This window comes from Desmodus rotundus, chromosome 5 (genome assembly GCF_022682495.2).
Source record: "Desmodus rotundus isolate HL8 chromosome 5, HLdesRot8A.1, whole genome shotgun sequence".
NCBI classification, from domain to species: Eukaryota; Metazoa; Chordata; class Mammalia; order Chiroptera; family Phyllostomidae; genus Desmodus; species Desmodus rotundus.
This window is the reverse complement of record NC_071391.1, coordinates 98,074,530-98,100,540: the sequence shown is the minus strand read 5'-3', so window position 1 is coordinate 98,100,540 and position 26,011 is coordinate 98,074,530. Positions and strand designations below refer to the sequence as shown.

The window sequence follows — 26,011 nt, the reverse complement described above, 5'->3', positions numbered from 1 at the left end:
CATACTCTCTCCTAATGCTGGGCAGTGGCAGTGCCCACAGCTCCCAGTCAGTCACACGAACACAAGGGTAAACAACCAAGCTTGCTCCTTTTGCGAGATGATTTTGCCCAACTGAAGGCTAAGGTAGGCGTTCTGAGCACATTTACGGTTGGCTAGGCTAAGCTATGAGGTTTGGTAGGTTAGGTGTGGTAAATGTCTTTTTTAAAAAAAAAAAAACATACTATTTTTGACATGATATTTTCAATTTAATAATAGGTTTATTAAGATGTAACATTATCGTTAAGTCAAGAAGCATCTGTATACATTTAAGGATAAGTATAGATAAAATCCTACTTACCTGCTATACATTTAAGGATAAGTATAGTTACATAGGTATTTATTAGACTATAGCAAAACTTATCTGACTCCAAATCAAAAAAAGTACTGACAAAAATAAAGAATGCAAATTAAAAAAATTAATCCAAATGAGTCATGGAGTAAAGTAATGCTCAATTATAACATGTTTCTTACTTTTTAGATTTTAACTAGAATACTGGCATTGAAGAGTTCCCTGAAATGAAGGCAAAGTACTTTTGACTATATTCTTAGGTTTATGTCAAGTATAAAAAGATTGCAGACTCAACCCAGGAGAATCACTGGGTCAGGAATGCAATCTCAATTAATTAGGTATCCCAGCTGGGCAGTGGGTTTGCAGCTGTTAACTTGATCAATGACTTACCTAAATGTCATCTCTACTGATTCGCTTATAAATTACCAGCAAGTGAGACTAATGTACAGGTGCTAATTTATTTAAACTGTTCTCTACATTTCTACATAGCTTTATAAACTGCATCTGGCACCTAATGTTAGCTGTCAGTTGTACTTAGACATGCCTGTCCTAACGACTCTGTTCATTAGAAGTGAGCACAAATTATGAAATATTGTGAAAAATGATACATCAAATGGAATAGGCACAGCAAATCAATTAGAGAAACTTCATACAGCATATTCACACTTAGGAGAATAAAACATTCTGGTTTCAGAATGAGGTCTATAATACCAATTAAAAAGTAATTGGTAGACTTCAGCAGTGTTATATATCAATTTTCTAGCTTTTTTCCTGAAATCCTATGGTAATGAAGAACTTAACTTTTAATTCCCAAATAAAGACATTAGTAAATCTAAGTGTAATTCTATATTCTATTTAATTCTATATATTATTTAATATGGTATTTCCAAAAATTTTATAACTGATACTGCTTAATTCAAAAGGAAAATGCAAATTATCAGTGGTTCTCTACTTTTTTGTGCTTACAGCATAAGTTTGAGAAAAATAGTTTTTGATGGTACATGTGAAAGGATTAAAAGCCTCCATAATACTGAACACATTAGCAATAACTATAATCCAGTGTCCACTCCAGCATAACAATGAGTTATCATGTCTATTTAAAGTTATAAGGGCACTGACTGCACTATTCACCTGCCAGCCGTCAGCCTTGGGTCACTACTTAAGGACAGTCGTTTTCTGCCCTGCCTCTGCCACAGCCTATGGGGCCTATTTATAAGATCTTCTTTTGACCAATGTGTAACTGCTTTACATTGAATTACAAAACCCACTCAGCTCAATATTCAATATTCCTCCTCACTGCAACATATATTGTTACAGCCAAAAATACTCCTTACGTATACACCGATCAGCATTTGGCAGTCACCAGTGAAAGATTCATGGAACAGGAGTTGAGAACCACAGCATTAAGACCTATTTTCAAAATATTTAGCATGCATTTTAAGTACTTTGAACAAGACACCTATGTACTACTGATTATTAGAGGGACCTGTTTTTCCTCCTATTACATATTCTGAAGGTAATCGGTAGCATCACAGCAGTTCAGTAGGAAAGAGCAATAAGTGATTTCTTTCTTTTTAGTATCCTTAAAAAATTAGGCAAAAATTAAAACATTTTGAAATGGGAGAAAATCTGCACCTGTCAATGACTGATTTCTTTGCAGTTAATTTGGTATTTACCAACTAAAAATAATTTTTCATGTAAATTTAATAGCCAGATTAAGCATTAAATACAGCAAAGTAATTTGCAAAAAAAAAAAATTTTCTAGCAGGTAGACAATTTGTAGCTTTAAGAATTAAAAAACTTCTGAATAACTTAACCTTAAAGTATCAACAGTTACAAGCAGAATTATTTTTATTCATAAAATTGTATCTGATTTTATAAAAAAATTTACCAGCCCACATCTGAACACTTTTTAAAGCTTTATTAAATTAAGAAAACACTAGCATATAAGATTAGCTAAGTATAATTTTCAGACATAAATTACATATGCTGCACTCAGTGAGGCCAGAGACCAGATTTCTATTCAAGCTCAACCCTGAACAAAGTTGTAAACCTAGAAAACAACAAAAAAAGACTGAAGAGCAGAAATAGCTGCCATATTGATAAATTTATGATTTTACTTCGTAGGAAGGGCACATAGGTCCTCATACTGAGTCCAATGGCCCTTCGTTTTAATTCACATGCCTAATGAGTTTAGTCACGGCAGAAGGTGGGCAGTCATGAGAGAGAGGCCAGAGGCAGACACATGTGCACAGACATTTTGATAGGAAAGGAGATGGCAGGAATCAGAATAAAGCATCGCCAGGCCATTCAGTACAAGGACAAACATTCACTAGGAGCTGCAGCTGGGAATCACGGTTTTACAACCATAATAAAAAGGAAAATGCTGAGGAACTGTAATGTTAAGTTATACTCATATTCTACTGTACAAGGCTGGGGAAACTCCAACTTATTTTAGAAAACATTACCCCCCAAAATAATCTTAGAAAGTGTAGAAAAACAGACTTTGGGTACAGAAAGGCCTTGTACAGCCCTGGTTTCTTCAACAATAAAAACTACCCCATAAGGTTTTTATAAACATTAAATGTAGTAATGTGTATCAGGTGCCTAGATAGCATCCTGCACATATATATATATATATATATATATATATATATATATATATATATATATATATAAAAGAGGTGTTTAGTAAGTGGTGGTATTTTTCATTACAAACAATTGAAAATAGGCTTCCTTATCTGTAAAATTCTCTTTTGTGGAATATCTAATTTCCTGATCATATTAAATAAAATTACTGTAGCTCATTTTAATTTATATACTAAAAAAACACATTATAAAAAGAATTATAACTTCTAAATATAAAACAACAATTATAATGTTCTTCCACAGATTATCTGGAAGGTTAAAATATTTTCCTGATTTTGGACATCAAATTATTATTTTTTGTCTTTAGAAATAATTAAGCATTTTGTCAGTATGGAAATGCTAGGGAAGACCCATCAGCTATAATGTCTCTTTCAGGTTATACACACAGCTGAAACTCTCACAAAAATAATAGTTTCAAAAACAAATGAAAACAGGAACCATAATGGGTGAGTTATTTTAATGCCTTGATAATGGTTATCACTGTCCTCTTTGTTTTTATATCTACTCAGATGCCAAAGGGAGGCCACTAAACTTAATAAAAATGCCAAAAGTTTATTGATATGTGAGAAAGTGAAGCAGATCAATCACCTGCAGGAAAGTCTAGCACAGCAGAATTACATCACTGGTGTCAGGCAAATGGCTAACATTCCCTCCCAAACAGGCTTTTAGAGGGTGAGACAAAACACAACCTACTATACAACGCAACCTCCAGTTTAAATCACTCAGTGATAAATCAATGTATTTCAACAGTATTTCAGATTATTCTCCCCAACACCCAGTCTCAGGTGGCATGAAAGATTTGTATGACAAAGGCAATTAGAAAAGTAGTAAGTGATTCAAGCTATGGTAGATTTTTTATTACGATTAATTGTAATAAGAATAACACAGTGCATTAAACTCCTGTTTTTTAGTTATATTCTTAGGTAGGCAAGCAGCTGTTATTACTTTAGAGACAAGCAAATCGAGTGACAGTGCCACGGCTTGCTCAATACTACAATGTTAGTGGCACTGCAAAATTTCTTATCCCAGGTTCTGCATCTTCCTATGTCACTTCAACTATAATACATTTATTTTTATTAAAAAGATCCATTTAACAACCAAATTCTAAATGTTCTGCATCTATATTCCTCACACAACAAGAAATTCAGCTTCATTTTAGAAGATTCTACATACTTTCATCAAGCAGTTGGAGACTTTTAAAAATATTAATTGATGAATTCATTACTTTTTTTTGTTCAATCTAAGAAAGACTTTTTATTATATTCTATTAGTACAATGAAACAAAATAACATCACTTTACTGTCACCACACACACACAGTTTTAACAGTACAGAAAAACATGCTGACTAGTGTGGCTCAGTTGGTTGGGCATCCACATGCAAAGTGAAAGGTCACCAGTTCGATTCCTAGTCAGGGCACATGCCTGGGTTGCCGCTGGTCCCTGGTTGTGGTGCATGCAAGAGGCAACCTATTGATGTTTCTCTCACACATTGATATTTCTCTTTCTCCCTCCCTTCCCCTCCCTCTAAAAAAATAAATAAAATCTTTAAAAAGAAAGTACAGAAAAGCTGTCACTTCTTACATTTACTTAGTGATTGATGTTAAACATATCTTCTCTAGAAAACAATTCTATATTTTAAAAATCAGAACTAAACATATTATTTCTGATTGAATGATAGGATCCTTTAAGACTTCTCTAAATAATATAAAAAGGATACTCTAGTTGGAGACACCAATGTGTGTCTGTTGTAAACACCTTAAAGATATTTTAATATATAAAAATGAATATTTTAATCTTATAAATTTTTACTTAAATACATTCCTAGATGGTTTTGGCTATTATTATTTTAGCACTTGGTTAATAAGCAGTATAAACCAACAGTTTCTAATACATAAAATATAAACAGTTTAATCTAAACCCAATGGCACTTTATTTGCTTATGTAAAAATTATACAGTAAGCCTGGACTTTTAACTGTATAGGTAACTGCATTAAATTATAGGCCATGTCTACTCTGTAGAAATTAAATTCTCATGAAAATAAACTTTAACATCCCAAACTAGTATAATGCACTTTGATTAAACATCCAAGAAATGAACTAACCATTCCAAACAACATAATTCATCTTTAATACTTATGTTGTGAAAATACTTATCCCTTTAGATAGAATTACAAAACTGTTGACTGATTCTGTTTCTCTCAGTGAGCTAAATATGCAACATGTACTGGTACATCCCAGAAGACTGTGAAGAGATGCTCAAAGATGCTGTAAGGGTAAACTCAGGTGGATAGTGGGATCTTCTTACTGAGAACTCAGGAACACACAGGTCAAAGGAGAGAGGGAAGGTCCATTTTTAAAAGCAAACAGTAATAAAAATAAATATACCCCCACAAAATGCCAGACCCATATGGCTTCACTGATGAATTTAACAAAACATTTAAAGAATAATTAAAACCAATTCTTCACAAATTCTTTCAAAAATGAAAGAGCAAAGAACATTTCCTAACTTAACTGTATGAGGCCAGTATTATCCTGAGGTGACAAAGACATTACCAGAAAACTGCAGATAAGAATCAATTAGAAGCAAAAATCCTTAGCCAAATGCTAGCACGCCTACTCCAGAAACGCATAAAAAAGGATTACCCACACTGAAAAAGGGGGGTTTATTCTAGAAACACAAAGTTAGTTTAACACCCAAATCAAGTAATGTAAAAAAATAAACAAATAATTTGTGTCCTTTAAAGCAGTGATTTTCAACCTTTTTCATATCACAGAACATATGAACTAATTACTAAAATTCCATGGCACATCAAAAATTGTATTTTTGCCAATCAGACAAAAAAAAAAAGGTGTAACAACTTTGACTCATTTACATCTAATGGTTATTGTTGTGTTGGCTGTTGTCATTTTTTTAATTTGACAATCTAAGGGAAATGAGGTCGGTACCCCTGACTAAATAGGTATTACATGCTTTAAAACTTCTGTGCTGTGGTAAACCAGCTAAAAATCACTGTTTTAAAGTATTAAGTTTGACACAGAATAAAATCTGATTCTTGTGAATCCTAATTGACATCTTACATTTGTGTTAGCTCAAGGTCCTATAAAATGTTTAACTATTAATAGTAATGTTTCAATGAACAATGTTTAAAAGCTTTTATTTATTACTTTATTTTTAGAGAGAGGGGAAGGGAAGGAGAAAGAGAGGGAAAGAAGTATCGATGTGAGAGAGAAACATCAATCAGTTGCCTCTCGTAGAGCCCCAATCAGGAATTGAACCCCAAGACCAGGCAAACGTCCTGACTGGGAATGGAACCAGTGATCTTTTGCATGCCTGGGTTGCGGGTTCAGTCGCTGGTCAGGGTGTGTACAAGAAGCAAGAGATTGATATTTCTCTCTCACATCACCATTTCTCTCTTTCTTTCTCCCTAAATAAAACCTTTAAAAAAGAAAAAAAAGAATTTAAAAATAAAGGAAACAATTCTACCTAAATTTTTTAAAAAAAGAAATTAATGCTTTTATTTTAAAAGCATTATTAAATGCTTTTTAAAAAATTATTTCTAAGGCATAAACTTTTAAAAATGCCAAACTTAAACTCTGAAAACTATAAAATATCAATGAAAGAAATTAAAGATCTAAACAAACAGAAAGACATCCCAAGTTCACAGATCAGAAGACAATATTAAGAAGGTGATACTCCCAAAATTGACCTAGAGATTCAACACAATCTCTGAGAAAATGCTAGCCGGTTCTTTGCAGAAACTGAGAAACTCATCCTAAAATTTGTAAGGAAATTCAAGGGGCACATAATAGCCAAAATGATCTTGAAACAAAGAACAAAGAACAAAGTAGGAGTACTTCCAAATTTCAAAATTGATTATAAAACTATAGTAATGAAGACAGTGTAATACTGACATAAGGATAAACATACAGGTCAATGAAATATACTTGAGAGTCTAGAACTAAACCCTCATATTTACAGCCAATTGATTTTCAGGTGACAAAACAATTCAATGGGGAAACTAGTCTGTTGAACAAATGCCAGTGGGACAGCTGGATATCCTCAAGTAAAAGAATGAAGCTGGAACCCTATCTCACACCACATATAAAAATTGCCCCAAAATGAATCAAAGACTTAGGAAAGAACTAAAATTATAAACCTCTCTAAAGAAAACATAAGTGTAAATCTTCATGACTTTGGATTAGCAATGGTTTCTTAGGTACATACCCAAGAGAAGTGAAAACATGACCACACAAAAACTTTTACAAATATGTTTATAGCAGCATTTTCATGACAGCCAGAAATAGGAACAATCCAAACACCCATTGACTAATGAGTGGATTAAAAGGAAATGCAGTATATCCATACAATGGAGAATTATTTGCCAATAAAAAAGGAATGAACTGACATAGGATAACACATGGGCAAATCTTAAAACAATATGCTACGCAAAAGAAGCCAGTCATAAAAGACCACATCTTATATGACAGTGTTTATATAAAATGTCCAGAGTACACAAATCTATAGAGACAAAAAGTACAAAGCAGTAGCCTAGAGCTTGGGGGACTGGAGAAGTTTCACACTGGCTGCTAAAGGGTAAGAAGTTTTGTTATGGGTGATGAAAATGGTCTACAATTAGATTGTGCTAATGGCTGTAAAACTCTGTGGACAAACTAGAACCCAGTGAAGTATACTCTTTAGATGGTATGTGAAGGTATGTTTCAATAACGCAGCCCCTAAAAACAAACAAACAAACAAAAGTAAACAACTTTAGGGGACTTCTGGCTAAGATGGAGGCATAGGTAGACATACTGGGCCTCCTCGCACAACCAAAAAAGGAAAACAACAAATTTAAAAACAATAAAATAAACATAATGAACTGCCAGAAAATCAAACTGTATGGAAGGTCCCACAACTAAGGAGTTAAAGAAGAAACACTCATCCAGACCCATAGGAGGGGAGGAGACGGGCAGCTGGGGTGGAGAGGTCTCAAGGCAAAGCAACGGCTAGCAAACCAGGTGATCCCACATTTGCATGCGGAAAAAAACAGGAGGAACAACTGGGGAGTGAGACAGACCACACAACCCAGGGTTCCAGCGTGGGAAAATAAAGCGTCAAAACCTCTGACTGAAAAAACCTGTGGGGGTTGAAGTGGAAACGTAAACTCCCAGCCTCACAGGAGAGTTTGTTGGAGAGACCCACAGGGTCCTAGAATATACACAAACCCACTCACCCGGGGAATCAGCACCAGAAGGGCCCAATTTGATTGTGAGTAGTGGAGGAAGTGACTGAAAGCTGGCTGAGAGCCGAACAAGGGTCATCCTTCCCTCTTGGACCCCTCCCCCACATACAGCATCACAATGCAGCTACATGGGTTGCCTTGCCCTAGCGAATACCTAAGGCTTTGCACTTTACTATGTAACAGGCACACCGAGACAAAAAATGGCCCAAATGAAAGAACCAATTAAAGCTCCAGAAAAAATACATCTAAGCGATCAAGAGATAGCCAACTTATCAGATGCGGAGTTCAAAGCACTGGTAATCAGGATGCTCACAGAACTGGTTGAGTATGGTCACAAAATAGAGGAAAAAGTGAACGCTATGATAAGCGAAATAAAGGAAAATGTACAGGGAACCAACAGTGAGGGGAAGGAAACCGGACTCAAATCAATGGTTTGCAGCAGAAGGAAGAAAGAAACATTCAACCAGAACAGAATGAAGAAACAACAATTCAAAAAAAATGAAGAGAGGCTTTGGAACCTCAGGGAAAACTTGATGTGTTCCAACATCTGAATCACAGGGGTGCCAGAAGGAGAAGAGGAAGACCAAGAAATTGAAAACCTATTTGAAAACATAGTGAAAGAGAACTTCCCTAATCTGGCAAAGGAAATAGACTTCCAGGAAGTCCAGGAAGCTCAGAGAGTCCCAGAGAGGTTGGACCCAAGGAAGCACACACCAATGCACATCATAATTTCATTACACAAGATTAAAGATAAGAAGGGATTCTTAAAAGCAGCAAGAGAAAAGGAGACTGTTATCTACAAAGGAGTTCCAATAAGACTAGCAGCTGATTTCTCAAAGAAACCTTGCAGACAAGAAGGGGCTGGAAAGAAGTATTCAAAGTCATGAAAGGCAAGGACCTACATCCAATATTACACTGTTCAGCAAAGCTATGATTTAGAATGGAAGGGCAGATAAAGTGCTTCTCAGATAAGGTCAAGTTAAAGGAGTTCATCATCACCAAGCCCTTATTATATGAGATGATAAAGGGACTTATCTAAGAAAAAGAAGATGATCAAAAATAAGAGCAGTAAAATTACAACAAACTCACAACTATCAACAACCAGTCCTAAAAAACAAAAAGTAAAACAAACTAAGCAAACAATTAGAACAGGAACAGAATCACAGAAATAGAGATCACATGGAGGGTTATCAGCAGGGAGAGGAAGTGGGCGGGGGGAAGGTACAGGGAATAAGTAGCATAAATGGTAGGAAGAAAATAGGGGGAGATTAAGAATATGGGAAATGAAGAAGCCAAAGAACTTATGTATACAACCCATGGACATGAACTAAGGGGGGATGATGCAGGTGAGTGGTGGAGTGCTGGGTGGAGGGGAATGAAGATGAGAAGGGGGACAACTGTAACAGCATAATCAATAAAAAATATTTTCAAAAAAGTAAACAGCAAAAGAAGTTGTCTCAGGAGAGAAGATTTAGGGGCACACAGATACAGAGATTGTATTTCTCTCTGAAAAACACATCTACAGTATGACTGCCCTACCACGATGCTTATTATACCCATATTTTTTTAAAGGATACATATTATTAAATGGGGAAGGAGAAGATCTTATTTAGTTTTTGGTCCTTTTCTTCAATTCTTCTTTAAAATATAATAATTTTTTGAGTATGCAAACACTAGTTACATTTTATTCTTTTCTTCAATTCTTCTTAAAAATCACAATATTTTGTGTATGTAGCTAAAAATTATGTAATGCATTCTGGATACTATCAGATGTTTATATCCATGAAATAAGACAGATATGAAGAAAGAACACTAGGTTCAAAGTTTAAAGTTTTACAGCTTTTTTCTTTATCCATACTTACATCTTTAAACATGATGCTTATTCTTTCTGTCCTCAATCTCTTCTAAAAATGGAGCAATATTTACACAACCTTTCATAAAATTAATGTTATAAAAATACAGGTTTCTTAATATTCCTAATACCATCCAGATTATCATAAAATTAAAAAACAAGACATCTGCTATGAGGTCCATTAACTCCAAATCACCTAGACCTACAAGGGCAATCCTTCTAGCTCAGTCAAAAAATGTTGGTCTGGTGCCTTAAAGAGATAATGAAGTATCATTTACAAATAATTAGGAAAGGTATACAAAAAGATGGGAAAGAAACTAAAATGCCTAAAAACACAAAATGATTAAAATAATGACATTAAAAAACCTTATAAAATGTTTAATCTATAAAGATGTTTTGCAGTTAATTATAAACCTCTATTGGATGTCATTGTTACTTTCTTAAAAATTAGAAAAAGCTTCAAAATTTTTAAATTGTTAAGTTCTTTTGCTAGCTATTCTCATATGCCTAGCAAAGAAGTAATATTATTACTATTGGATTGGCCAAAAAGTTTGTTTGGTTTTTTTCTGTATGATAGCTCTAGTTGTCTTTAACTTCATTCGAAACAATTTTGTTAAATTATATTGTGACAGCTGTCATATTAGTGTGCATTTAAAAAAAAACCCATCAAAATTGGTGAATTTTTGTGTGGTCATTTTAATATCGAAGATGGAAGTATGTAACATTTCAAGAAAGGTAAAAACACAACTGAGATGCAATAAAAGATTTGTGCAGTGTATGGAGAAGGTGCTATGACTTATCAAACATGTCAAAAGTGCTTTGTGAAGTTTTGTCCTGGAGATTTCTTGCTGGATGGTGATCCATGGCTGGGTAGACCAACTGAAGTTGAGAGTGATCAAATTGAAACATTGAGAACTATCAACGTTATACCATGTGGAAGATAGCCGACATACTCAAAATATCCAGATCAATAAAGTAGTTGGTGAAAATGAAAAATGTGTATTTTATTTTACAGAAGAAATTAAATGGACTTTTTGGCCAACCCTACTTTTACTGGGATTATAATTCCAAAGTGGTACAGGAATAGCATTCTAACCTATTCTTGAGGCAGGAGAGTAAGAAGCTAGGAAAATTCACTGGCGAGTAGAATGGGAAAACTGAGACAGACAGCTGAACAAACTGGCAGAGCAATTTACAGCCAGATACGGAAAGACACCTCCCTAGATATAACATCTAGGCCTCAGTTCTATTCAGATCCAGCCCCAGAGAAGCAGTAAAACCAGGTGGGTGATGGCAGGACTAGTCTGGCTGCAATGACTAATTTCCCCCCTGACCTGGCACTGACCAATCAGTGAAGATCATGACCTCAAAGAGCACACCTGGAGAACTGATGAATATTCTGCTAAAATCCTCCCCTGAGACCTCCCCTAAGATTCCCACCTCCAAGAGAAAAATAAAAGCCTCAAGACAAAGGACTCAGCTTGTGTTCTCCCTCTGGGGAACAGCCTGTGCCATTCCCTTCCCTCTCTTATTCTGCCACAGGCACACATCTCCTAAATTCTAAGGGTCCCCAGGAGAATTGCAACCAGGGGAGCAATGGGCAGTGGCAGCTCGTCCTAGGCTAACCCTGTGAACCTGTCCCCAAGGCCCTCTTTTCTCTGACTTCCCAGTGAGCTAAGGCAGCCCAGCCTGGGATCTCCTGTTGTTTCTTCAATGTTAAGTCCTTCCTTGTTTCACTGTCCCCGGCTTGAAGAAATACATCCTCACAGTCCCCTAGGCTAGTGTTGTGAATCTTTCCCACGGGAAGCCAAAAACCCACAAACTACCAGCTGGTCCTAGGCAGACCCACTCAGTGACACGTTTCCTGTCCAGTAATGTTCTTAAATCACTTAGAATATGCCCTCCCTTTGAAAATTTAAATATATAGTTGATAAAAACTCTGGGGTTAGGTTTACTTATGGGATTTCCTATAAACGACTATATTTCCATTACCATTTGTTTCATCACTTTGTAAGAAAGCCAAATTTAAGTCTACACCACCGTATAAATGTTTCCAAATTGTGTATAAGCATTCACAGTGGCTCCTATGACCTTAAATCAAAGAAAGTATACATTCAAGTAAAAATCTGAAAATCACTGTACTTTATTATGCTTCAAATACAGAGTAGCACCTGTCTTTGAAACAACAGTTTCAACTTGCACAAGTACAGTGGCATTTTCCTTATTCTGACAGTTTATTAAAGTTTACAAAGAGATAAAGGGCTCAGGCTGGAAAACAGTGCTTTCAATATCTAAAACTCTATCAGGGGTGTCCAACCTGCAGCCCACGGGCCACATGTAGCCCAGGATGGCTGTGAATGCAGCCCAACACAAAATCATAAATTTACTTAAAACGTATTTTTGTGATTACGTGTTGCAATGTATTTAATGTGTGGCCCAAGATAATTCTTCTTCTTCCAGTGTGGTGCAGAGATGCCAAAAGGCTGGACATCTTTGCAGCAATCGCTTTTCAACAGAGTAGCTGTACTCACATCAATATCCTCTTGCGTAAAAGTTTCTGGATCTTCTCCCATCATGTTGGCTAAATGTCTCTTTCCTAGGTTGAACTCCTCCATCTGCTTTTTAATAAAATCCACTGTGTAGGTTTCACGTCTTAAGGCTGCAACATTTTTCTTTGTTGTTACAACTGTTGTATGTCTTAGCCTTAATATCTAGCAGAAAACATAAAAGAAAAAATTTACATTAAGCAATTAATGATCTTGTAGACAATTGTCTCTAAAGAAAACAGGATATTCTAACAGTTGTCCTTTTTATGGTGCTCAGATGGAAGTAGTCTGCAAACAAAGTAAAAGCCTGTTAAGAAAGCTGTTAGAATTGTCCCCAACTCAAAAGCTTGCTTTTTAAAGCCTGTGCTTACAAAGTAGTTTAAACTACTAGCATTTCAACACATTAAAACCAAAAATATTTGTAAGAGATATGCCACTTTCTCATCTACTACAAACATCCATATTCGATACCCACTGGTCAACTTCAGCTAGTTGTGATATCTGACACACAGGGAATGAAGAGTGACTGTGCCACTCCCTTAAAAGGAAACAGGTACCTACAGACAGAAACCAGCGAGCAGAAGAGAGAGTAAAGGGACATGTACTTGGAAACAGCACCCTTAGACTACAAGGCACCCACCTTGTTTAGGGTACAAATGCAGCCTATCTTTAAATGCCTCAAAATAAAAGGTGTATCTTAGTTTGAAACTTTATTACATGGTCCTTATTTTAAGCTGGCACAAAAAAGAAACTATTTCACTGAATATCAAGACAATTTCTTAGTATTAATTTGGTTCAATATGCTATGTAGAAATAAGGGCTTTCACATCCTTTTAAGCTATTAGTAATGATATCACACTTGCTGCTGGGGATCCTTTCATGCTGTGGCACTAGGAACATCCCTCCAAGGCACTAATATTTCACCTGCAATAAAAGAAAAAAACCAGAAAAATGTTTCCAAATGACCATTCAGTTGTATTCAGTAGCTGGAGAGAACTAGAACACATCCTTCTGGGTCTGGCTTTTCTTAAAATTTTAAATCTTGTGGTTCTCAACCTGATCCCTGCCTCAACAATTTTAAAACTCTTAAGCAATATTCAGGCTTAGTAACTCATCCATTTCCCTTTCATAAACATATATCTCTCTCTCATACATACCACCATAGCACCTTCCCTCCCTCATCCATCCCCTACTCCTTTGACAATCAAGAGATTCAAATAACTCTATAGTAATTTGTCACCACAGTTACAACAGAAAAATGAAAGAAAAAAATACAGGACAAATATTAAAATATCCAGTTAATAGCAAAAATTATGTTGTCAAACTCTTTTAAAATAGTGATAAAACAATTTCTTGATACTCTTTGATGAGTAAGAAAGGGCAATTAAAATTCCATGAAACTTTATAGTTCACTTTTCCTCAGGAAAGCACAGAGGAGTTTCTCTTTATATTGTGATTCAACAATTATCAATGAGTAGATAATTGACCAGAACAGGCTTATGTACATAATCAGCCTGCCTTTGTATAGACAGAGCCTGTTTTTACTCCTGCTACCTCTCCCCACAGCCTAGTGCCACCAGCACCAATTCCCCATCTCAATAGTTTTACCATCTTGTTTTCACCTTTTCCAGGCTTTTCTTTGTATTTCTTTGTGATTCCATATCTTCTTTGAACAATGGAGAAAGTTACTTCCCATATTCAAAAAGTGAAAATGCCCCAAGAAACATAGCAAAGATATGAACTTGGGGAAGAGAAAAGCAGCAGTCATAGAGTACAGGTAATTCTCCTAAATGTTCCATTGCCAAAACAATGATTACACTACTGGTTTTGTAAACAATATGACAAGCGTTTCTGTACATAGCTAAAACAATCCATTCATAATACAGGTAAATCCACCATACCTCCCACCAATCACCAACCACAGCCTTGACAAGATGAAAATGAGTGTTCCAGTGATCATGGTTCCGTTCAGCGAAGTAATGAATTCTAGAGAAAGTTACATTAGGGAGGAAAGTGATGCGTTCAGTTTTGGCCCGATGAGTCTGAGATGCCTTACAGGCATCTCAGGAGAGGGGTGTAGGAGTGAGTGTATGAGGCACAGGACAGATCTGAGCTAGAGATATAGTCTGTTAATCTCAGAGGACACGATATTGACGCCATAAGAAGAGGGGAAATGGAAGGCTCAGTGTTAGAATGAGACACGTCTCTTCTATGCAAAGAAGCAAAATAGTCTGTGAGGGAGAGTAGGCAGAAGAGTAAGGTTATTTGGGTCTTTTGGCCACTATTTTGTGAAATAGGACATGAGATGATCTTCAGGGTAAAGAGGGACAGGTTTGATAGACTGCGTACATCATATCCAAAGAGTGGTTGTAAAGGGTAGACAAAATAATTAAAGAAAAAGAAATTAAAAAATTTTAAGTAGTGATTTATCTGGATGTGAGCAAAGAGAATAATACCAAAGAAACAGGAATCTATACCTATACACTATCTGTAATATTTTCTTTGTCAATTACCTTTTTGTTTCCTGTATATTTCCTCTGTATGTTTCAGTGGTATACTGAATGCACTATTTAGTTCAGGAGAGTTCTATCTGAAGACAGACTATACCTTCAGCATTATAAAGTGTTCCATTTACGTGCAATACTTTTTATCCTGAACTCATTCTGTTGGATAATAATATTGCAACACTTTTAAACTCCCGTTTGCATATCACTGCCCATTTTTTTAATTTAAATTGAGTCATTTTAGGTTTTGTTCTTTTGACCCAATCTGAGTTTTTTTAAAAAAATAAATACATGAAAATATCCCACATAAATGGGCTTTAACATATATACTGTGTTATTTTTAATCATATTTACCTTTATATATTTTTATGCTTCCTTCCTGTTTTCTTTCTTTTGCTATATGGTCTGTACTTTTAAAAATTAATCTTTTGACTCTCAGGGATCAGCCAAAAAAGTCATGGGAAGAAACTCTCAGGGGAAACTGGGTCCTAATCAAGGGAACATTCCTTATACCTAAAAAATAGTGGGATATCACGGCATGTTCTCAGCATAATTTCAGATTTCCTAGAATAATGCCATGAGCCTCTTAAACCTCTCCTTTCCAAATGGAAGGTTATGGGGGTTCCCTATCGCAGATCTACATGGTTGTCTAAATGGTAGCGGGGAGCAGATAACTCGTGTTTTCAGTTCCTAAGTCTCCAGAGCAAGGTCTTATGTTGATCATGAAATATCCTAGACTTTGTGTCTGGTGCCACGATTATTTAAGACAGCTAAGGGATGGTATGAGTAAGATTTATTCAGTATGTTTTAAAACTAAAACAGTCACCTGCCTAGGTACCTAACTTAATTTCACCATAGTAGTTAAAACTATACTGTAATTTTGTGCCACTATATGTTAAAGTTTTGTCTTTGTCTAAATATACATTATTTCTGGTAAAGTTTCTACCCAGAAAAGCCAACATAGGCAGGAAAAACCTGATTATTTTGTTGATAACTAAAAGTAGTTATCACTCCAAAATACTTTAAAATTTTAAATTTACATTACAAAAAAATTTTAGCATTATTTTTAACTTAGTTCTTCTGGAAGAGCTAAAGATTTGTGGGAATTGCTTCAAGAATATTTTGTCTTCAATTTCCTTAAACATACTGTTTTGCCCATTTCCCCTATTACAGGTTTTACCCTGCATTATCTATCTTTATATCAGAAGAGTTCTTTCCAATTTTTAGGAAAACAGAAGAACAATATCCTGTAAAATAAAAATGGTAAAAATGAAAAAAAAATTATGTTTTGATCTGGCAATTTAGACAATACACAACATGCTTTTAATTTACCAGTGATTATCCGTATGTCTCTGATAAAATGTTTCCATGTATTTCTCCTACCAGCTTCAGCAATAAAGCAATACTCACTGAATTCTTGCTACTTATTCCGTTCTTTTTTTTCAATCACAGTAATTATCTATTACTCTGCCCTCCATATATGTATCAGCCTCCCTTAAGTCTTATTTCTTGACACTTTTTTCCTGCTCTATATGATTTTTAAACCTTTACTCCATGGTTTTATTTTTCCTTTTTCTGCACTGTTGATTCTGCAGTCACTGAGTTTTTAGCTTCTTCTATCTTTGATCTATATTCAAAATTCTGTCCTTAACAGTTTTTTTTAATCATATCTTCTTGTCTTATCCCATTTCACAGAACATTCCCTCATTCAACCTTTTTAAAAATGTTCCTGATAGTGTGATATAGTTAAAATTATTCCATTTTGTTGAGTAAAATTTATTTTTTCAAAAAAATGGAATTGCCGCTGCTGGGATTATACCCTAAGAACCCTGAAACACCCTTCCAAAAGAACCTATGCACCCCAATGTTCATAGCAGCATAGCAGCACAATTTACAATAACCAAGTACTGGAAGCAACCTAAGTGCCCATCAGCAAATGAGTGGATCAAAAAATTATGGTACATTTACACAATGGAATTCTATGCAGCAGAGAGAAAGAAGGAGTTTATACCCTTTGCAATGGCATGGATGGAACTGGAGAGCATTATGCTAAGTGAAATAAGCCAGGCAGTGAGGGACAAATACCATATGATCTCACCTTTAACTGGAACATAATCAACAAAAGAAGAAAGCAAACAAAATATAACCAGAGACATTGAAATTAAGAACATTGTAACAATAGCCACAGGGGAGTGGGGAGGGGATAGTGGGCAGATGGGTCTATAGGAGCTACTATAAAGGACACAAGGACAAAATCAAGGGGGAGGGTAGAGGTGGGGGAGGGAGGTGGGACTGGCTGGGGTGGGGTGGAGGGAAGGGGAGAAAATGCAGACAATTGTAACTGAATAAAAATAAATTAAATAATTTAAAAAAAGGAATTGTATTTTTTCATCTTTGCTGTATTTTCTTCATCTCTCTTACACACTGCTCCTTTTCTTCTTTTGTTCCTACAACATTTTAGCATCATCTCAAATAAAATAGTTGATTATTGGCTTGAAAACTTATTTCTTCACTTGATTAAAAATTACTTTTTGTCTGTCTCTATTCTCTGGAGTTGGTGACATGATGTGGCAGCTTCTGTACTTTTAACATAAACGAGACTTTAAAAATATCTGTAAGCCCTGTCTGGTGTGGCTCAGTGGACTAAGTGCCAGCTTGAGAACCAAAGGGTCCTAGGTTGGATTCACAGTCAGGGCACACATCTGGGTTGCGGGCCAGGTCCCCAGGAGGGGGTGCACGAGGGGCAACTACACATTAATGTTTCCCTCTTTTTCTCACTTCCCCTCTCTAAAAATGAATTTTTAAAAAAATCTTTAAAAATATAGCTGTACAATGTTTATTGTTCATAAAGGGCTTAAAAAACATGTTCCTAATTTGCTATTTTCCAGACAATTTCTTTAGGATCTTTAGAATCTTTTCAAAGATATTTGTACATACTGAGGAATACGACATTCTAGAAATTCATAATTTATTAAAGTTCCAAAGCCATCAAAGCATCAGTATCAGACTACTGAATATACTTATTAAATGTTATGAATTATTCCAGAAGTGAATTCACACAAAAATATTTACATTCAAAGAGTCCATTTGTCATTAGTGCAAACCACTACGATGAGGCTGCATGTGAAACAACCAGACCTTTATCTGAGAACAGGAAGAATTATTGGAGAGAATCTGCTTTGCCACTGTTAAGTACAATTCCCAATAAAATTTCCTGCAGGTTCTAGTTCCTACTGAGAAGCTATGACAAAGAATTTTCCTCAGACTTTGTTTTTATGGAATTGTATAGCTATAACTTGACAGATATGTTTCTTTTCAAAGATAATCAGTGGGTCAGACAACTATAATTTCAAGCAAGCACGCTGCCAAAGAAGCAGACACATCCTGACACAGCAGTGATATCCCAAATTTGGCCAAATGCCAGTGCTACACACAACTTCACAGGTATTAACAGAAATATCAAGGAGTTTCCTTTTGTTCAACTGGATAAAAATGGAACAAAAAGAATCTGCTGCTAATTTGAATAGAAAAAGAAAAAACAGTTTGAGGAATAAAAGGTTAAGACAGATATGAGATTAAAGAAAATGTAGATAAATACAGGACATTACAGCCTCCACGAGCCTGTATGCTAAGAGATGAGAACCGCAATGTTTTTACAATAAAACCAAGGGCTAAGCCACCAAACGTCATTGATCATTTTTTTCTGGCAGACAGTCCAATTCAACAAGGGCATATTGGCGCAGTAAAAATGGAAAGTTTAAGCACTAACAAAGTGCTCAGTAGAAAATAAAGTTAAGAGGACATATTATCAAGATTTTGTTGCAATACCTTTCAAAATAGAAGTTGGTCTACTGCTTTTCCTTATCGTAAGTCATAAATATTATAGAAAGCTAAATTAGCATTCCTACATTAAATATATTGATATGTGATTTACGAATTCATTGGTAACCTTTGTAGTACACTGTGACTGTAAACTGTTAATATATATAATAATCTAATTTGTGACATAAAAAAAAATTCAAGTTCCTTAGCATAGCAAAACAGACCATAACCTGAACGCTGTCAAACTTTCCAATCCCATCTCTCACCAAATATCACACCAAGTAGAACTGCTATAACCAATTATTTATTGTTACTAGAACCCACTCTGTACATTTCTGTCCCTTGTGTACCTATTATATCTTCCTAGAAGAGAATACCTCTCTTTTTTCACATAACTCCTAATTGCTCCCACAGACTCTACCATCACTTCCTCTGAGAAGCTGCCCACCACTCCACACATTACAATTCCTCTGAATTACGCATTGCACTTCTGTGCTCTTCTGTATTTACCCCTGTTAATCTCACAGTCCACTGTATACAGATCTCTGATAGTCATGGGTTTATAATCTGAAAAGTTGGCCATTCACAAGCAAGATGACTTCTACCCACTCAGATTTTGCAATTATATTTCAGTATTAATATAAAACATGTGCCACAAGTCTGGTATGCAAGAGGAAACCTGCTATGGAGGGTCCCAGCTGAGCACCCAAAAGTTACTGCCTAACAAAACTTGTTTCTTTTTCCTTGTTGCATCAGTGTTTCTCACTGTGACCCACAGTAACATTTACTGTTTATGTCATCACCTAGTACTCTTACACATACAAACAAAATGCAAAAATACTCACTTTGTATGAGATGCACTTTATTATTATTCTAATTCTCCCTGCTCCCTTCATTAAGTGTCTGTAATCTCTGAAGGAATTTCATAATGGGTTTTGACCACCCCCCCCAAAAAAAACAGGCATGTTTTAACCACTCATAAAAATACTGTTTTATGAAACCTGGCCCTTGAGAGAAATATAACTATGTATTAAGGTTGGAGATGGAAGTGAAGAAGCATTAACATTTAAGAATCATTATGGGTCTGATTGGGTCACTTAAGTCTTTCACTTATATCTGAGCTGTATCTCATTTGGTTAAACACGTGCTGTGGTGGTATTCAGGAATTTGGGATTGCTAAGGATTGATACTGCCTGGTAATTATTTATTTGACTATGATTTGTTTGCTTCACAGTGTCTGGCTCAAGTAAATTGCTCAGTAAACATTTGCCATATGGATAAAAAAAACCTTTATTTCAAGAATGGTAAGGGAGATGAAAATTACAGTAACAAGGAGAAATTGTTTTTCACCCATCTGATTGAAAAAAATAACAATACCTAATGCAGGTAGAAAAAGGGGCACACTCCTACATCAATGATGGAATGTGAATTGCTACCGCCTTTTTGGAAAGCTGTAGGAATATCTATTAAAATTTAAGATGTACACATCCTTTACACAAATAACCTCAAAACTGGAACTCCTACAGAAATAAAAGTGTCAGTACCTAAGAACTATGGCAGGATGTTTACTGAGTACTTCATTAGTGGGAAGAAAATGGAAACAAAGCAAATGCCCATCACCGTTAGATTAACTCTGATACAGTCAGACCACACAATATTAGACAGCAGGCAGATACATAATAGGTGACTTGGAGGGATTTCTACTAAACATGTAAGTTAAAGAAATAAAAAATATAATGGGATCCACTTTTAAAAAGTGGTGCACATGCACGTATGGTTGTGTATAACTAAGAGATAGAGAAAGACATAGAGGATACATAGGTTCAGGAGTTCCAGGGAGGAAAAGTTAGCAACTCCCTGCACAAGCACATAGTTAAAAATAAAAATATTTGTGAACAAATAAAAATATTTGAATATTCTGTATGCTAGAGTCCCTTTTATAGATAATTGTGTGTATACAGGAAAGACATATACTCAGAAGAACAAAAATAATTTCTAGAATATTTTCCAATGAGAAGTAATAAAGACAAAAGATTGATAGATAAATGAAAGGACTGATCGGTTGATTTAAGTTAAAATATTAAAAAAATAGAAACATGTATAGTATTCTTTTCTTTCAAGATAGTTTTTAGGTCATAGTATTTGACTTCACAATATTTGGTAATGCTGATCACTTTCCGTCCTTGAACATTTTCCTGTTTTCCATGATGCCACACTGTCTGTTTGTTCCCTTCTGCTCATTCTCAGTCTCTTGGGGGCTCTTCTTCCTTGACTGTTTGTCCTTTAGGGCCCTGTCCCTCTGCTTATTCCTCACTCAGTACACCCTTTCCTAAGTGATCCAATTCATTTCCATGGCCTCAATCACCACCTACCTACAAGGTAACGCGGGACTCGTAAATCGGTTATCTTCTTAAACTAGACTTTCTTATCTATGGGCCTACTGGAAATCTTCACCTGGACATCCCACAGATGCCTGAAATACAATTATATCCAAAACTAAACTCGTTTTCTTCCCTCTCAAATAGGTTCCTCCTTTTGAGATCCCATGTCAGTGAACGGCATCATCCCACCATTGGTGAAGGCAGCTTCCCACTACCTTCAGGATTAAATGAAATGCTCAGGGTCTGGTCCCCGTCTCTCCACAAAATTTTGGGAAAATTAAAACAGAAACTGCACAGATGGAAGACCCTTTAAAAAGTCACTAACTACCTTCTCCACTGTGTGACTTTCTCCGCTAAGTCTCCAGGCCACTGCAAAAGTCCAGGTCTCATTCACCTCCTACCGCGCGGCCCAGCTCGCTCCTCTGGGACGGCGGCGCAGGCGGGTAGGACTGGACCCATCACCACACTTACGCAGGGATCCCTGGCAGCCAGTCAAGAGAAGGGTTGTTCTAGTCCTTCCTGCATCTTGCGAATCCCCGAAACAACCTCCAGAGTGACCGCTAAAAACAAATACCTACTTCCCCTCTCTCAACCTCAGAATTCTACTAAGTACCTGAGACCCTAAGGGTCCCTATCTGAGGACAGGCGAGAAAGCAGGGGAAGGTGACGGCGGCGCCTGCTCCATATCCTTGCGCTACAGGGACCAACACTTCTGCTTCTCCCAGGTCTTACCTGGGATCCGGAAACTGTTTGCAACTCCGCAGCTGTGGTTTTCCAGAGGATTTGTCTACTAGCCAGGTTAACCCTGCCCCTGAGAAAGAGCCGATAGGGAAGTGCACCGCCGTGTGACACACAGGAGGCCGCCATCTTGGCTGTGGGAAGCAAGGGCAGACCGGCAGAGAGGCGGGGCCTGGACACTGCGCAGGCGCCAGTAGGTCGGGCTCCCGCGGTCTGCGGTCTGGAAGCTCGAGCCAGAAGTTTGAAACGGGAGCGGGTACTGAGGGCTTGTGAGCCTGTGGGGCGCATCCGGCTCCACCCTCTGGCCCTCACTGACAGCCTGCTGGAGAGGTCGTGGGTCATCCATTCATCTTGGCTACTTTCCTCCTCCGCGCCTCTTGAGTTAAGTCGCTCTCCAATTCCCCTTGTTACTGACTTCCACGTGACTCTTCAACCAACCCTTCCTTCCCTTGACTATTGCTGCACCTTCTTCACCTGGCTCTCTCTGGACAGGGGAACCTGCGCAGCCCTCCTGCCCCTCCCTCTCCATTCTGTCTGCCCCACTCTCGAGCACTCCTCTCTTCCTCACACAAGGCTACCTGTCTGCCTTTCTATCACGGGTTTTCCCTCCTCTCTTCCTTCCACATTTTTTAGGGTCTCCACGATCTCCAGTAACTGCCAAACCACTAGCTTCCAAGCATTCATTATTGCTTTGTTTTTTAAAAATTTTATTTATTTTAGGGGGGGGAGGCAAAGGGGGGAGAAAGAAAGGGAGAGAAACATCCATGAGAGAGAGAAGCATCCATAGATCAGTGACCTCTCTCATGTGCGCGACTGGGAACCGAACCTGCAACCCAGGCATGTGCCCTGAGAATCCAACTGGCGACCTTTTACTTTACAGAATGACGCCCAACCAACTGAGCCACACCGGTTAGGGTTCTTGGAATATTTTATAACTGTACAATGCTAACAGCTAAACCCAAACCCCCATGTGAGCAAAATGCTGTCTTAACTTATCTTTGCACATAACTCCCCATAGTGTTAGTACTAAGTCTTACTTGAAACCCAGTCAGAACTAAATAAATACGTGTTAAATCGAGATGAGTATGCTTTGCCTTCTGAGACTTGTGTCCTCCTGACAGTGACTCCCAGGTTGCTTCACACGGGATACGTGTTAAATGAAGTGGTAAACAGCTCTGAAAGGATTTCCGAACACTTAGATTTGAAGGGTCAGTAAAATTAAAACACAAGCATACTCGCAGAAAATCTGAGCTCGTATAAAGTTTTCAAACAAATAAATGCCATGTACTATCACCATCATTTCTTAAAATGCACACCTTTTTAACATTAAAAAGGTAGAACTAACATAATCTCAGAATAAAGAGGAGTACTTTAAATGGATGCATTTAGTTGTACAAAAAGCTTACTTTGTTGTTTTCTGTTATTGCCTTTTAGGCTAGTGAAGCTTTCATCAGAAATTGGCAGAGGTCCATGAACTAGCATTTGGGAACCAAACTTTATAGATTATTAAATATAGCTCCTATATATTGTAAAAAAATATTTTAACTTAATTGTGGAAATTTAACCAAGCAAAAAAAAAAAAAAAGAATGTAGAAGCAGGATTTATGCCATTTTTATTCAACTGGAAACTAAGATTTATTTAAACAATAAGTCAACAGGAACAGGAAGTGGTTCAACAGCCCTAGTAACAGGTTTCTCAAGTGTGGGCTGGAGAGGTAGAGACCTGGCCATCACTCAGGAAACTGAGCATATTAGCTCTGAGATCAGTGGCTGCACCTTCTGGTTTAGCAGGAGCCTTGAACAGATTAGCAAGTGATCTCCGTCAAACTTAGCTTCCTTCCTCCGTTAGTTGTCCAGCAGAGGTAATAATGTTGCATTAGCTCCTCCAGAAGCTCCATTTTGTCCAGGAACTCAAGGGGTTTGATTCCGCTGTACAAATCCATCATATTCATGGCAGATGCTATTTCCCACCCAATCAACGGGAACCATATTTTCCGAGATTTCCACCCCCACCAGGTCACATTGTCATCTCCACTGATTTTCAGTCATGATCTGCCCAGACAGGTCATCCATGTTCATCTGTTTGTAGTTATGCAAGTGGTAGTCCTCAAACTTGGCTACCCACTTGGTTAGGTTTGCAGACTACTCTGGAGTCTTGTAGACCAGCACACAATCAGTTATCACAGGTGTCCCAATTGTGTATTCATGTTACTTTTCTTTAGTTTCCCTTCCAGTTAAGATAAATCTTGAAGATCTGCTCCAATTAAGGTATATCTCTTTGAATCTGTGTGTCCATCAATTTGAAATGGGTCCTCTGAATGTAATTCTAAAATGGGTTTTGGTAGGAGAGGCTTGAATTTGATGGTGTACAGCTGTCTTGTGACTATCAATGGAAAGTCAATTTCAAAATATTTACTTGGGAGAAGAGCTTGTTTCTTAAATATTCAGAAGTATCCATCCCAGTCCCAAGGTTTAAAGTGTGACAGTGACATTCTATCTTCTGTAGAAATGCCTTTATAAGCTGACTGATGCCATGGACTTGAGCGAAATATCCTCAGTTAATTTTTGCGGCCTTTCTCTTTTAGATAGACGGTCTCACAAGATGCTGGATGTAAGGGTCATCCCAGTAGCCAATGCTCACTGCAAACCTGTTGCATGTAGAAACATCTTCACAGGTACTGGTACCCCCTCGTTATTTGTTTTGATCGAGGAAGAACAACAGGAGTTGAAAATGGGCCTCCCCAGGTTTGTGGCTATGGGTGTGCAGGTTCTGGGGCTGCTGTGCCCACTTGAGACATAGAAGCAAGGTTGATAGCCACTGGGGGAATGCTATACCATTTTTTAAATAAGTATGTTGGAACATATAAGAACTATGTAAGTACTGAAATTAGATTAGGAATTGTGGAGGTTTTATTCTTTTTTTCCTCTAAAATTCATCTTACAAACTTCTATTGTGTTACAGGAAAGCAAATGTGATACATTTCCCACTTCTAGGGGCAAACACCTGGACTGCTGCATTAAATTTTCTGTGTAGCTTGAGTTTGGGAACAAATACACCATTATAGGTTGACATTGAGTATATAATGTCTACCTCTGTTTGTAGACAGAGGTAATGATTAGAATCAGGAATGTGGTGATAAACATTTAAACATGAAAGATCTGTAATTTTACCAAACACCTACAGCTTATATTCATTTCGTTTTTCTCTCATAAACTGAGCAACTATTACGGCGTAAGCATCAAGCACCCTAGGTATCATGATCATCAAGTCCCAAAAGTCCAATATGGTGGAGTCAAATCTAATGTAAGGGTCTGGTTCTAAAGTCAGATTGTAAGGTAAACATAAGAAGAGACAAAATGTTGGGCTGACAACAAGTGTTGCTAAGATGTGAGATAGCAGGAACTATTAGATGCTGCTGGTGGGAGTGTATATTGGTACAGCCCTCTTGAAATCAACCTAATCAATGATCTAAAGTTAAGATGAGTACACCCTACAATCCATCAATTCTATTCCTAGGTATATATACCCTGTAGAACATTTTGTCTAAAATGGAAACATATAGAAGACTTTTTGTAACAACAACTATCTATCTATTGGTGAGAGGATGGATGGATAGGAGCACCATAGAGAAATGGCAATGAATGAACCACAATTACTCCTTTGAATATGGATGAGTTTCACCAAGAGGAGGGAAAACAGTCACATATACTTACATAGCATGATTCCATTTATGTAATGTTGAAAACCCAGTAAAACTAAACAAGATATTATTTAAGGGTTTATTTATATGTAGTAAAACAATAAAGAAAAGCAAGAGAATAAGAACCCCAAACTTCAGGATACTAAATATCCAGGGAGGAGGATATTTATATCTATGAGCAGGGCACACAGAAGCAGCATCAATACCCCTGCCAGTGCTCCTATCTTTAGATGATCAGTGAACACAGAG

The 26,011-nt window shown here is 36.9% G+C and overlaps 1 protein-coding gene and 1 pseudogene across 1 annotated transcript in view; both read right to left on the bottom strand.

Annotated features, from left to right (window-relative positions):
* Window positions 1-22,210, bottom strand: part of MRPS9 (mitochondrial ribosomal protein S9) — a 52,263-nt gene extending 30,053 nt beyond the window's left edge. Inside the window, exons 1-2 of the mRNA XM_024571810.3 lie at window positions 22,056-22,210; window positions 12,602-12,781 (exon numbers count right to left, since the gene is read on the bottom strand). Of these exons, the coding sequence (XP_024427578.2) occupies window positions 12,602-12,781; window positions 22,056-22,190 (315 nt within the window). The 5' untranslated portion in view covers window positions 22,191-22,210. The remainder of the gene's footprint in view (window positions 1-12,601; window positions 12,782-22,055) is intronic.
* A 1,656-nt stretch (window positions 22,211-23,866) lies between these two features.
* On the bottom strand, window positions 23,867-25,320 carry LOC112315169 (leucine carboxyl methyltransferase 1-like; annotated as a pseudogene).
* Between the last annotated feature and the right edge of the window lie 691 nt (window positions 25,321-26,011).